The sequence below is a fragment of the Oryctolagus cuniculus genome, chromosome X (genome assembly GCF_964237555.1).
Source record: "Oryctolagus cuniculus chromosome X, mOryCun1.1, whole genome shotgun sequence".
Lineage (NCBI taxonomy): Eukaryota > Metazoa > Chordata > Mammalia > Lagomorpha > Leporidae > Oryctolagus > Oryctolagus cuniculus.
Window position 1 is genome coordinate 118,222,808 of NC_091453.1, and position 14,871 is coordinate 118,237,678.

Below are 14,871 nucleotides of genomic sequence, written 5' to 3' on the forward strand. Positions count from 1 at the left end.
AAAGAAGCCAAAATAAATCGTGCACTATATTATACACCCCTTAATCCATATTACTGCAAACTATATTGTGAAGCTTCAAGAACATCCCCACTGCTTACACAACAGGTGTAGCTTACATAATCTGCTATACACAGCTATTATTTATTTGTGACAGTTCCCTTTTGGCTTCTGCTTTCGGTGGATCTGTAGGATACCACATCTTCCAGTATTATTTTCTTGTTTATTTCTTGCTCAAATCATAAAATGGTTAAATTTCCTTTTTGATAAAAATAAAAGGGGCTGAAACTTGTGAACAACTAGAGATGTGCCCAGGGTTTTCCATGACTACAAAAACTCAAAAAGCTATCTTGGAATAAAATATTTGTAAATATTGTCATAAAACTCATTTATTAGCTCAATACATTTTTGTCATTTTCCCCTAGGTAGTATTCCTTGATAAAATGCTCTTTAGTATGCCCACTATTCGGAATTGTGTTACCAAGAATTTTTCTATCAGGTACCAATGAGCTAACATGTACTTTATGAGCTAGTACAAAATGAGATGAGATAGTCATGAAAATGAGTATCATAAATATGGGCAAATGAATGGGAAAAGAAGAGTGGAGCAGTAATAAAAGTCCAAAAGTCAGGGAAAAGATAATCCACGAATTTGGTGATGCTCCAAAGAGGAAACCAGCAAGTGTTGACGCTAAACTGGCAGAAACATCAATACTTCCTGGCTCCCCCACTGGGTGCATCAATTTACCACCGGCAGGCTGCTCTTCTGCTGCAAGTGACAAACAGTGAATATTTTCAACAATATGAACAGAAATGACCCATAATCCATAATTAAGAAGCATGACTCTGGGTAACAATGAACAGAAGCTATGATTGATGGATGTCTCAGTCTGAGCTCTGCTACCAATTAGCTTAAAGGTTCTTGGGCAAGTAACTTCACTGAAAAAAATATCAGTAATCATAACATTAGTATGTAAGAAAGAGTTAGCATAACAGACCTGAGACTACTATTCTTAAAAAGGCCTACTTACACAGTAGGTTCTTTGGCATGTCTGGGGACCTGGATTTTGGAAAGATTCCCATAATTCTGTAAAGAGTGGCTTGTAGGACATAATGTACAAACAATATGGTTTATGTTGAATGCTTGCTTTCCTTTTAGACATCTGCAATTTTGATATATACCAGGTAGAGTGTACTTATGTGAATAACTCCAAATAAAAACCTAGACACAGTAACTAATGAGCTCCCCCAGTATACAACACTTCATACAATCTGTCACAACTTGATGGAAAAATAATGTATGCCTTGTGTGACTTTGCTGAGAAGACTGTTGGAAGCTTGCATGCGGTTTCTCCCACATCAGTCCCATGAACCTTTTTCCTTTGCTGATTCACGTTGTATCCTTCTCCTATAATAAATCAACCCATGAGTGTGTGTAGACGCTAAGTTCTGACTGTCCAACTTGGGGATGTTTGGGGGACCTCTGATCCAACTGAAGTAGCAGGAAATAGTCTATCCAACAATTTTGTGAGATACATATTATTATCCCCATTCTTTAGATGAAGAAATTGAAGTACAGGGCAGTGAATGGAGAATGTGATCAGAAATTAAATACCTTAGTGCTTACCATATGATATACAGCTATTCTTAAATTTTAGTGAGCCTAAGAACTGCCTGGAGTGTTTGCTAGAAGTGCACTTTACTGGAAACTATCATCTGAGATTTGGATTCTGTAAGTTTAATATCCAGAAATCTGTATTAATTATATGAATCCAAAGGGATTTTTATGTAAATAGTCCAAAAGCAACATTTTGAGAAACAGTTTGATGTATATGAACTACAGCAAGCAGTGCACAATTTCTTGAACTAGGCAGTAAATGGAAGAAATAGGACTTGCATTAACCCTTTCAACATAGTTGAGGCACATTTCACAACACAACTGCTTCCAAATCCATCAAACTCTGCAGTTCCTCTGGTTTGCTCTGTCTCTTGCTATAGGTGTATCTACCCTGTTGGTGTTGATTGGATGAAAACAGAGGAAAGTATCTTACATTCCCAGCACTGAATACTGAGTAGTATCCTGAAAGTAAATATTGCACACTTACATTTGGTTTAAGTCAAATGATACACATCTCTTAAGAGAATTAACATTGCAGCTCTGATTTTCAAAGTATATTTGATATGCTAGTGGTAACAGAAAATATAAGCTTATCAACTACATTTGACAAAAAAGAATATGAATTCGCTTACAATTTTAGAAGCTGAGGACACTATACTGATTATAATGTTCTATGAACCTCCAAGAAAGGGGAAGGGGCTAAAAACTATCTTTCTGGTAAAAAGGGAAAACAGCAAGCAAACAGAAAACTTCTCCTGATTTTTTCTTTAAATGGACATGCAATTATTTTTTTTTCTCATTTACTTGTACAATGAAAAAGAAGTATTTTCAGCACTACACACATTTCTATAGTACAGTCTGAAATGGTGGCTGCTTACTCAACTGATCATTTTTCACCTGTTACTACTGACACCGACTATGTTGTCAATTCAGTTCAAAACAATTTAGTAAGTATTTATTGAACATCTGCTATTTATCTGATGCTGTACTAGCTGTAAATCATTATCAAAAATGCTCTTCTGATTTTCTAAGAATATCTTGGTGAGGAGGTAGGACTAGGAAAGCACTGTCATCTTAATACTTCAAGACAACATATAGGGGCCAGCGCTGTGGTGTAGCGGGTAAAGCCACTGCCTACAGTGCTGGCATCCCATATGGGTGCTGGTTCGAGTCCTAGCTGCCCCACTTCTGATTCAGCTCCCTGCTAATGCACCTGGGAAAGCAGCAGAAGATGGCCTAAGTGCTTGGGCCCATGCTTCCATATGGGAGACCTGGAAGAAGCTCCTGGCTCCTGGCTTCTCGTTCTAGCTTTGGAGTTTGGGAAGTGAGCCAGTGGATGGAAGATCTCTCTCTCTCCTCCTCTGTAACTCTGCCTTTCAAACAAATAAATAAATCTTTTTAAAAAATGGTGTAACCCAACTGTTAAAAAAAAGACAACATATAACTAAGGAACCTAAAAACAAATAGTATTTGCTTAAAAAAGATAGGCCTCATCAGTCCTCTCATATTCTATTAAATAAATATGGGGTGAGAAATCAATGACAGTCTATTTCACAAATACAGATTAACCACCTAAATCTGTATATCCATGATCCCAATATCATCTGTAAACCAAATCTTGTATATAATCAAGAAGTCAGCCAAACCAGCAGTCCATCCATACACTGCAATAATTGAAGGGCTGTCTGCCAATGTGCTGGCACAGGGCACCCTGCACCCATATCTGCAGTGCTGAGCTCTCATTTATCATTAAGCTGCAGTAGTGTTAACATATGCTCCAGTTATGCTAATATGCTTGTTTTATGATCACCACTGATCCACCCTTATACCAGGCCAAGAAGACAAACCTTAAGTGCACACAAATAAATTCAAGAGCAGCACTTAAATTTTTTGTGGAATCCCAGATCTTTACACCCAACCAGAAAAATTCCTCCAATTTCAAGGATTTCAGATATACGAAATTAATCTGTATAAAGCACTAATGCTGGCTTTGTGGTACAGTGAGTTAAGCAGCTGCCTAAAATGCCAGCATACCATATGAGTGATGCTTCAGGTTCCAGTTACTCCACTTTGTATCCAGCTCTCTGCTAATGCACCTGGGAAAGCAGTGGAAGATGGCCCGGGTGCTTGGGTCCATGCTGCATATGAGGGAGACCTGAATGAAGTTCCTGGCTCCTGGCTTCGGCCTGATCCACCCCCAGCTGTTGCGGCCATTTAAGGAGTGAACCAGCAGATGGGAGATCTGTCTGTACCTCTCTCTCTGTAACTCTGCCTTTCAAATAAATAAACTGAATCTTAAAAAAGAAATCACTACTAATATACAGAAATCTACCACCTTGAAGAAAAAAACAGTATTTTAATTTTGTATCCTATGCATTCACCACCCTCTTTGAGAGAATTAACTGATCATGCTAGACAAGTAGTCAGTCTTGATTTTTTTCCATCACTCAACAAAGCAGTATTTGAATTGACTCAATGCACTAGCTGTTTACACAAAATGCAGACACAGGAAGGTTAGCGTGGTTCTTCCAGGAGGCACAGGACATGCTTTACCTCTCAGGACCCACCGTCCATTGGGTAGTCAACCAGCAACTTGCTTGAGGAAACAACTTTATTTGAACGGCTTGACCTGCCCAAGTCTCACCTGTTATTAAAGTCCCTTAGAAATATTGGAAACCTGATATAGAGGTACTCCATAGTACTCACTAAAGAGCTGAATCATTAGTAATAACCACAAACAAAAGGAACACACAGAGCACCCTTATAAAAGGCATTTAGGAGACCTTCAGAGTTTTATGTTGCTTAATTAGTAAAAGGCAGATAAGGGGAAAAAAGTGGAGGGGGGGACAAAACCTGTTTATACTTGTGTGAAGTTTTATTTCAACTTTTTAGGGGTTCATTTCCAAATAGGTTTCTCACCTTGCATGGTGTCAGCACCGCACCTATCTGCTATGGATATGTCATACAGAAAGTGTCAAATGCAAACAACTCCTTTTCATCTAACATCCAGACAAACAGAAAATAATTGAGATTGGATAATCTATTTTTGATAGAAAGACAAATGACAAGTAAATAATAGTAACTTATTCAAAAAGATCAGATTCTGTGGTATTCACAAATATATGAGACACAATACATCATGCCCCCTCTATAGCCATACATGCAATAATTAAAGCTCCTAAAGACAAGAACCTAGTCTGTCGTGCTCACCCATGTGTCCCCAGGACCTACCATAGTGCCCGGCACATGCTCACTGAATATTTGTTGAACAGAATAATGTTCTGCAAAACCATAAAATGCAGTAATCATTCAAGAAAGACAACACTTTGGTCAGCATAGCTTCAGTATTAGCTTTCATTCTAATTCTTTAAAAATCAGTAATCAGGGGTCAGCGCTGTGGTGTAGCAGGTAAAGCTGCCACCTCCAATGCAGGCATCCAATGTGAGCATCGGCTAGAGTCCTCCCTGCTCCACTTCCAGTCCAGCTCCCTGCTATCGTGCCTGGGAAAGAAGCACAAAATGGCCCAAGTACTTAGGTCCCTGCACCCACTTGGGAGACCTGGAAGAAGCTCCTGGCTTCAGCCTGGCCCAGCCCCAGCCATTGTGGCCATTTGGGGAGTAAACCAGCGGATGGACGATCTCCCTCTCTGTTTTTCTGTCTTTAAAATAAATCTTTTTACAAAATCAATTATTGGGAGTCAGCACTGGGCATAGTGGGTAAAGCCGCAGCCAGCAGTGCTGGTATCCCATATGGGCGCCGGTTCGAGTCCCGGCTGCTCCGCTTCTGATCCAGTTCTCTGCTATGGCCTGGGAAAGCAGCAGCAGATGGCCCAAGTCCTTGGGCCCCTGCACCGGTGTGGGAGACCTGGAAGAAGCTTCTGGCTCCTGGCTTTGGATCGGCACAGCTCCAGCCATTGCAGCCAGTTGAGGAGTGAACCAGTGGATAGAAAATCAATCTCTCTCTCTCTCTGCCTCTCCTTCTCTCTCTATGTAACTCTCACTTTCAAATAAGTACATAAATCTTTTTAAAAAACTAATTATCAGTATATGGTATATCCCAATTAACTAGAACTCCTCATTTTTCAATCATTCCGGATATGGAGATGTTTACTATAAATCCCTTTCTCTAAGTAAAGTGTATTATTTGTATGAAACAAAAGATATTCATTCAACAAATATTCACTGAACACCTTCTGGGCACCAAGCACTGTGCTAGGAGTTAAGGATACACTGTAAACTGTCCCTGCCTTCAAGCTGCTTTCAAGTCTAGGACAATTTTTTCTCAACTGGGTTCCTCCTCCAGTTGGATAGAAGTTAATTTATTGCCCACAATGCATGCCCTAGGGTATTACAGCTTAATTCTCTCCTGGTTGAGAAAGACTGGTCTAGAGAACCACAGAAGTTAAAAGATAATTATAATGCAATATGATAATAAGGTTTCTTTTAGGTAGGAGCAAGTTCAGTTGTTAAACCTAGATGTGTATGAACTGATAGGAATCAAGACACACAGACTATTTATGAAGCTTCTGTGAATACAAAATTACTGTGCTATACACATGCAAATATATCTCTACAGTAATAAAGTCGATATTTGCCAGACTCAGTAGTGTCATGCCAAGGTTATCAGAAAAGTGAAAACAAAAGAAAAGTTAAATTAATCTGATAATTTAAGGAGGAAACCAAAAACCTTCTTGTTTCTGGAAAAAAAAGAAAGCAATAACCTGAATTTCTTTGTTAATTGTCTCCACATATTGTTTCATGAGATTGGCCTTACCCTGGTTTCAAAGTAATAAATTGCCTACCTATTTCATCAACTTTTATTTTGCATTTCCCATCTCATTTTGAATTTTCATTCTTGCTTATATAGTCTAATTTCTTTCCAATACTGGATGTCTTTGACTGCTAAGATGTTTTTTGTATGATATTATTACCATGTGCTGCATGCTTATGGAACCAAAGCAATTTGAGAATTAGAGATATTAATTTACTACAGTTTCTCATACCTACAATTAAGCTTTCATTATCAATTGTGTAGAAATATAAAACTGGTAAATATTACTCTCCAACAAGCTAAACTGACAGCATCCAGTTGGCCAAGTTCCTTTTCTAATTTATGAAGAAATATCTTATTTAAATCTTTAGCATGAAATAATATAAGCCCAAAAGAAGGGAGGATTCTTGTTTAGACTTTCAATAAATCTTTTAACCCATGTGAAAATATAATCACTGGAAATTTTATTAAGTTTAAAAGACAACAGAATAACTTAAAAGTTTGTGATGCTTAAGTCTCAACTAGTAAAGACTTCTGATCAAATATGCCTTTGAAGGAAACAAATTGTACAGATGAAGCTATTATTATTTATTTTTTTAATTTATGGAGATGTGGACTGGGAACATGAGGTGTTTTAATGCATTCAGAAATATCCAACTCAAATCTTTTAATACACCTCCTACATGCCTAAATCCTAATATGCTATATACCAAATTCATCCATTTCTTTCTACCTAAAGACTGTCATTAACTCATCAAAAAGGAAGGAATGCAATTATTAATGGCAAAGATGTCAAGGATATATCTTTAAAAAATATAATGAATCACTATTTCTTTTAGCTTGGAAGTGGAGAACCTAGGGAATTATATGTTAGCATTTTTAAAATGACCTAGCAAAAATAACTGAGCTATGAAAGATAAGACTCCTAAGAGATTTTTATTTGCCACAATGAGTTTAAAATATAAAGTCCTTTTCTAACAAGGCAGCTCTCTAGTTTTCAATGACCAACAAGTATAATCAACATCACTGTAATTTATTTCCCATTCAAAGCCAATTTCAAAAACCTCTAAGTACACCAAAATAAACAAATAATTTTGAAAGGAATCCAAAACCCTATCTATCTCTAAAATATTAAAACAATTATAAGATAGCACACAACTTGATTACATGTTGCTGTGCCAGTCTCAAGTCTCACCTAAGTCTTTAATTGTAGCCTTCTATTGATTCAAAAGGCAGTGCCCCTGAAACAATCTTTGCCATGCAAAAGATAAGGACAGCATGTGCTTTATTGATTTAAGGAATCTAAAATTTTGCCCCTACCACAAAAAACATAAAGTCATGCTTAGCAATGAATATTTGATAATGTTTTGCATTTAGTCCAATGGTTTGCAGTTTAATTTCTTGCCTTAGGCCCAGGGCTCAGCTACAACCCCAAAGAACCTTCCAGCTTACTGTACTGCTGCAAATTTCCAGGACTTACCATAGTCATGGCTGTGCAGAAAAACGTGAGCAGTTGGACATTCCAGCTTAAACAATGAGGTCAAAGCTCCCTTCAGTGTAAGCGAAAGTGATCCTCTGCAGAGATCTTGGTTGGGGATGCAAAGTACTAGTCTCAAACCTGCAGGCTGGCACTTCAACAACTGCTGCAAATTCTACTGCATGCCCAGCCTCTCTGGGCCAGCACTGCTTAATTACTAGACTCTGATACAATGCAGATCATTCACTCTTAATCAAAAGGCAAGCAAACGGGGCCTTTAGACCAGTACCTGGGATGCTGAGTTTCAAATATCCACATCCTTTTTTAAAAAATGGGATTTCAATAGCTCAGTTTTAAGTTAATCACGTTTATGTGATCCAGAGCTCAGTCGTTTTCCAACATGGGTATGCCATATGAAAAGATCACCTTTTTCCTAAATACTATATTTAGCTCTCCTTGTCATTTTTCCCTGTCACCACCAAACAACACTCTAAGATGACAAGAATCTATGAGAACAGACCCATGAAGTACAATGCTCTTTTAGTCTCAGGATGAATTTGAGAAACATATTTTAGTGACTTGCTTTAGCAAAGTATCCAGTACAAGCCATTTTTATTAATTTCAAGCTCCTTTATAGGTACACCTTCAAATGCTTGGTGGTACAGGTTAATGATCTGCTCCAATTTCATATGGCATGGTTCTAGGTAAGGTTCACATTTAGAAATACACTAACATACCACTATTTTGATAAAGATATCCTCAAAAGGGATAAACAAGTTATTACTTTCAACTAGGGTATATTTGTGAAAGTTTCAAATACAGGGAAAAACTGAGAGCAAATTCATCTGAAATATGAAAAGTGCATTAGTAACGCTCTGATTCAGGAATAATTGCACGAAAAGAATGAAATCAGCAAGTTCTCCAACATGTGTTCTAAGGGGGAAAGGGGCTAGAAAGAGCCTGGCACTCAATCTTTTTTTTTTTTTTTAACTACAGAAAAATCAAAATTTGCAGATGAGCCCTTTCTTTCACATCATTGGCAAAAATAAAATCCTATTCCCACCACCTCCTCTCGAAATTAAGGGAGTTGCTACAAATGCCAGCATGGAAGTAAATGGCCCCTTTTCTGCTCCATTCTTAACATACCCTCTTAGGAGTAAACAGGCTACTCAAAAAAAAAAAAAAAAAAAAAAGCAGCCTCAAACCGAGTTTCCATGGACCAAAGTCCCAGGGCAATGAAATTCCCTCTCCTGGGGACTTGGCAGGGGGGAAACGTGGACGGAACAGTGCAGCCGCAGCCTGCCTTCCCTCCGTGGGTTCCATGTCGTGGGTGTTCAGTTGTCCCCGAGGTTTCACACTGGCGCTCGGTGCAGCGGCGGTGCAGCCACCCCGCTTCTCCACCTGCACCCAGCCCGCTTTTACGATGCCCTCAAGGTAGCTTCGTAGGCTGTATCTGGAAAGTTTGCCCTGCCTCTGGTCACCAGCTACCCGCTGGGACGAGCCCCAGGTAAGAGCTGAGTCCTGTCCTAGCCTCCTGCTCCCTCGGCCCCCAGCTTCTCCTTTGGGCCACAGTGACAGTTCTAGTTTTATGTCCATGTGCTCCTGGCAGAGGAAACAAAAGAAAGCTTCCTCTCGGATCATAAAACGCCATCTTCGACTAATTGGCCAATTGAGAGGCGCCCGGGTCGGTCCCCCCAGCACCCAGCTCGAGGGCGGCCTCCAGCGCCGGGGAAATTGTCCTGGGGGTAGCGGTGGGAGACCCCGACCAGCTTCCCCGCCCCGGCCGCCTGGGCAAAGTGTTCAGGTCAAAAGGAAAAAGGGTGTTGGTGTCTGCCAAAGACGCTGCTCCCCTCTCAGGAAATTGTGTTGAGGGACCCGGCGAGCACGCCGAGCGGCACGCGGGGAGCCGCAGCGAGAGTACTTACAAAACGACTGAAGGTCCGGCGGAACATCGCGTCCAAGGCTGTCCGGCGCTGGGCTGGGCTCTCCTGGGCTATCTGGGAAGGCGCCGTCCACAAAACACACTGCGGCGTGGGCCAGCGGCTCAAAGCGGGTAGCGAGGAGGGCTGCCCGGCCGCCCGCCAGCCCGTCGCCTGCCCTCCTTGGCTCTTCGCGCTTCCCCGCCCCCTCGCCCCCGTGCCGCCCGCGCCCTAGCGCCCGCGGCCCCCGCGGCCCCCGCGGCCGCCGCCCCGCCTCACTCACGGCCCGCCCGTCCCGGGGGCGGCGGCCCCGTTGCGCCCCCTTATTTAGCCCCCAGCAGCCCGCAGCGCCAGCGCGAAAGAGCTCGGCGCGCGGGGGAGGGATGGCGGAGCCGCGCTAGGTTCCTCCTGCGGGGAGGGGGGGGCGCCCCGATCTCTCCGCCAGAGCGGGGCTCGGCACCCCGCTCGCAGTCCGTACTCTCCCCAAGCGCAGTGCCACCACAGCTGCCTCCCCCGCTGGCCTCCGAAGCCACCCCACTCAGGACACGAGGGACCAATCCTCCCCACCTCGCCTCAGCCCGCCGCTACTGCCCTATCTCCTGTCGGAAGCGACAGCGTCCCTCACCCGGCCCCTAACTCGTCCGCTGCGCCGCTTCACTCGCAGCTTCTCCTCAGCCCGCGCTCTCGTCCGGCACTCGGGCTGGGGAGCCTCAGGGAAGCCCGCCCGCCCTGAGCCCGCGAAACGGCCGGGCTCGCAGCTTCCCGGCTGAGAGGAGGAGCCGGGCTCAGAGCAAGGAGTAGGGACAGGCAGAGCGCTGTGGAGACCCCAGCGAGGGCGGGGTGGGGCGGGGCGCGGGCGGGGGGAGTAGTTATGAAAGCGGCCCCCTTCTCATCCCTGAAAGGTGAGTTTTCCGTTCCCACCTACGCAGCTTTCCCTCCTCTAGTTCTTTCTCTCGTTTTGCCTCCGCACCTAAGCCTTCTTACTTCCACCTTCTCTGTGAGGTTGTAAAGTCGGGCTTTGTGTCGTTGCTGCTGCGCAGCGGGGCGGGATTTCCCAGTCACTCCCCCCCCCCCCCCCGCCGCCGTCGCCACTACCCCAACACCCCCCCCAACACGCCTTCGTGCTTCTCCCAAAGCAGCCTGGGAGTTGTAGTCCAACCATTCCCCTACTCCTCGTAAAGCAGGCTGGGAGCTCCCCCACACGCCCGTCAGGGATTTGCCCAGAGAGTCGAAGGAGGAAGCGGCTGAAACCGTGGCGCCGAAATGCGGTTTTCTACACTGGCTGGATGCGGCGGCCAGAAGCGCTCAGAAGATTCCTACCAGTGGGAAATGAGAGAAAGATAACTTCTACAAAGTCCCGAATGCAGGGAGACTTCCCTAGAACGTGAATTTTGCGCGCCGGGAAACCTTCTAAGCCCTTGGCCCCTTCGTAGAACTGAAATTTGAGAAACTTGAAAAATGAAAGTTGGGTTTAGAATTGCACTGAGACTAGGCTTGCCCACCCCCAACCCCAGCCCCACTCTTTGCGCCGCCCTCTAAGGCAGGGCCTGAGGCTGTTGGAGAAAAACTTGCAGATTCTTCTGTTAAAGTGAAGGAAAAAAAAAAGTGAAGGGAGTTCAAAGACCTTTACTGGAGGCTTCCGCCACGCCACAATCTGCTGCCAGTCTGGAGCTGAGGACAAGGCCCAGATACACCACAGGCCTCCTCTGAGGGCATGAAGTGTCTTTACTGCTGGGCACAGGCGCTTCTCCTTTTCCCTCAGAGGTCTAGAGTCGTTTCAATAAACTTTTCCTGCGTATTTTCTTTGTACCAGGCACTGTGTAGAGGCTGAATGCAGAGATTTCTTAAAAGATCTTCCCAGCAGGCGATGACAATCTAGTTACAGACTACAAACAGAGGAAAACGAAGCCTTAAAATGAAATGACTGCTAGAGTGGAAGTTCAAAGTACTGCAGAAAATAGGGGCAAGCATAGCATCTGAAAAGGGGGTCTGGGCAACTTTCCCAAACGTTCTGGAGATTAAACAGGGCCTTGAAATACGGGAAGACTGTAGTGGAGCTGATGAACCCAGGTGGCAAAGTCGGAGGTGAAGGGAAAGGTCATTGAGAAAGTGCAGAAACCTCACAGCTCTCGCAGAAACCCGGGATAACTGCGCGGGCGCGGTTCAAATAAAAGTGGAACCCAAAGGGATCTTCAGAAATGTGTTATGAAGTTGAAACTTGATTCTGTAACCAAGAGGAGCCTATCCCCCAAAAAAGTGCAAGTGCTGGAGACCTAAGGTTTGTTCCCAAACTACCCTAACTGCCAACAAGTAAAACCAATTGGTTCCAATTCTTCCCCTATTATGGTTCCTTCTGCATTTAATGATTTTAGGATTTATGCTAAATGTTTATCAATCAAATATTAGGATATCTTATTGACAAAATGGATCTAAAGTTTTTCCTACAAAGATTGATTTTAAAAATATTTTTCTGGCTTTATTGAACACAGCAACTACTGTAATTTCATTCATTTTTTTTTTTTTTTGGAAAACTAGTATGAGGCACGCAGTAATCTAGATACTGAAATTGGGGGGAGGAAGAGGTTACTGTCACACTTTCTAGACTTACGTTTAAGGCAAACTAACATAAAAAAATTAGTGCCCTGATTTGTTTTGTCAGTATTTTTTCAGACTTGCCCATTCTCACATTGCAGCAGAGTAAACGCAGGGGTTTTAGAACTTCCAAGATACAGCAATATTATTGGCCCTATTTTCATTTGCTGTTATAATTCTACTCTTTGTCCTGATTTATTTCAGCACAACACCTATACTCATGTGTCCAAACTAATTTGCTTGACTATAAAAATGCAATTCCATACAAAGCAAAATTTGCTCAGGAAAACATGAAATTTATGCAAGGTGATTTTTTCCACATCCAAATTTAACCTGAAATTAGAGCTACTCTCACACATATCCTTTAAAGTCACCGTTTGTGAGGTATTCCTAAAACAAGAAGAAATTATTTTTGTTCTTTTCAGTGCCTCTTCAGTTTCCAAAGAAAACCCAGGTGGTGTTAAAAAAAAAAAAAACTTGCTGATGAGTATGAAAAGCAGACCATCAGACCATCATTTTCATTTGGCCAACTCCATAAACAGATCTGCAAAAATGAACTTCCTCCTGATGAAACTGGCAGAACCTGTGGCACAACAGAACCTTCTGAATTAGATGATTTGCAGCAGAAGCCAGTCTCCAGAAGGTAAGAATTTAGAGTAATCTTCTGTCTTTATTAGCAACCTGAGCAGAGATAATGCTTGCTGCCTTGTGGAGGAAAAGGAGAGAGTTCTTTGGCCCTTTCAATACTGTTGTCTGATTTCTATACAATATATTTGGGAGCTCAGATTGCCCTGCTGCCACTAGTGCTCCTTGTGCTTCCTACCTACCATCTACCTCAACTTGTAAGAAATCTCACTGTGGCAAATGGGCATAACAGCCACTAGGAAACAAGGTGTGGGCCACAATTGTGAAGGAGGAAAGCAAACTGCTTCTGAGGTCACTGGGTTGTTCAGCAGTTTAGTCATCTAGTGGGAGTAGAACACTGAGGGAAAGGAATCATTTCCAATACCCAAAAGAAAAAAAAAGGAGCAAACAAAAACTGAATCTTGTACAACAGCATCTAAATCACCCTGTCTTCCTCAAACTGATCTCCAACTTTCCGTGATGAGCTTTCAAACATATTATGGGGCCGGCGCTGTGGCATAGCAGGTAAAGGTGCTGCCTGCAGTGCCGGCATCCCATGGGCACCGTTTCGTGTCCCAGCTGCTCCACTTCCAATCCAGCTCACTGCTATGGCCTGGGAAAGCAGTGGAAGGTGGCCCAAACTCCTTGGGCCCCTACACCCACATGGGAGACCCAGAAGAAGCTCCTGGTTCCTGGATCAATCCAGCTTCAGCTGTTGTGGCCATTTGGAGAGTGAACCAGGGGATGAAAGACTCTCTCTCTCTCTCTCTCTCTCTCCCTCTCTCTCAGCCTTTGCCTCTCTGTAACTCTGCCTTTAAAATAAATAAATAAATCTTTTTAAAAAAAAAACACATATATTGTAAGACTACAAGATGTTTTGCTCATGTGAAATTTCTTTTCCCAAAACTATCAAGGCTAGGATTGATGTTTATTTGAGATCAATTTTACCAGTGTCTTCCAAAGCACTGGCCCTCTTCAAGTCACTATCTTCACTTCAACTAGAGGAATCTTGGAAGACAAATCTGATAAAATCATGCCCTTCTTTATGACGTTTCAATAGTTTCTTATTGTTCTTAGGGTAAGTCCAAACTCCTGCCTTAATATCACTTAGAAGGCCCCCAATTCTCTGACGCCTGCCTTCATCTGCAGCTTCTCTCTGGCACTCACCTGGCTTCACCACCTTTCAGTCCTTGAGTTTCCAAAGTTCCTTCTCTCCAGACAGCTTTTACAGCTACTGGAATGCTTGAACCTGCCTTTCCTATGCATCCTTCAGGTCTCAGCTTAAATGTCACTTCCTCAGATGAGATCAGGGCTCCCTGTTATTGTGCTCCAAATAGCCCATATTAATTACATCCCACGGTACTGACAGATGAGGTTAGTAATCATGGAGAATGGCAAAAGTCCAAGGGGACTGAGGATGATCTAATATTTTTTTGCTTCTCGAAACAGGGAAGATGTATTCTAGTAATTATGAAATTAAAGGCAGGCCAGATTCTAGAAGTGACCATTAAAAGAATGGGTTTTTTAAATCACAGTAGAAGGGAAGGTAGAGAAGAGTTATAAAGGATATAAGAATCTTAAATCTTTATCTCTAATAATAATAAGTCAATATATATCAGTATGATTATTTTATTTAGACATAAGGAGATAAATAGCAGAAGAAACATTTAAGATAATGCTAAGTATTTGCCTCTGCAAACAGGATTAGAGTGCCAAAGAAAGGTATAAGGGATGTATATTCGTTTTCTGTATAAGCTTTATAATTTTGAATTTTTAACTATGTACATGCATTAATTTAAAAAAGAATTATGGAGCCAGCACCGTGGCTCACTTGGTCAATCCTCCGCCTGCGGCACCGGCATCCCATATGGGCA

General features: G+C 42.6%; 1 protein-coding gene and 1 non-coding gene across 25 annotated transcripts in view; both read right to left on the bottom strand.

Annotated features, from left to right (window-relative positions):
* ATP11C (ATPase phospholipid transporting 11C) overlaps positions 1–10,849 on the bottom strand; it is a 207,749-nt gene extending 196,900 nt beyond the window's left edge. For 20 of the 24 annotated variants that reach the window (XR_011385560.1, XR_011385562.1, XR_011385561.1 and 17 more), the window contains exon 1: positions 9,788–9,984. Coding sequence is in view for 20 of the 24 variants with exons in the window: in XM_070066963.1 (XP_069923064.1) it covers positions 9,788–9,814 (27 nt within the window). In the remaining 4 variants the exon portion in view is untranslated. Of the gene's footprint in view, positions 1–9,787; positions 9,985–10,406; positions 10,665–10,702 lie in introns of those variants that run through there. The other 4 variants (XM_070066965.1, XM_051831578.2, XM_051831579.2 and 1 more) reach the window with 3 other exon arrangements.
* Positions 666–724, bottom strand: MIR505 (microRNA mir-505). The gene has a single exon (NR_162670.1). It is a non-coding gene; the product is annotated as a microRNA mir-505 (primary transcript).
* Positions 10,850–14,871: the final 4,022 nt, after the last annotated feature.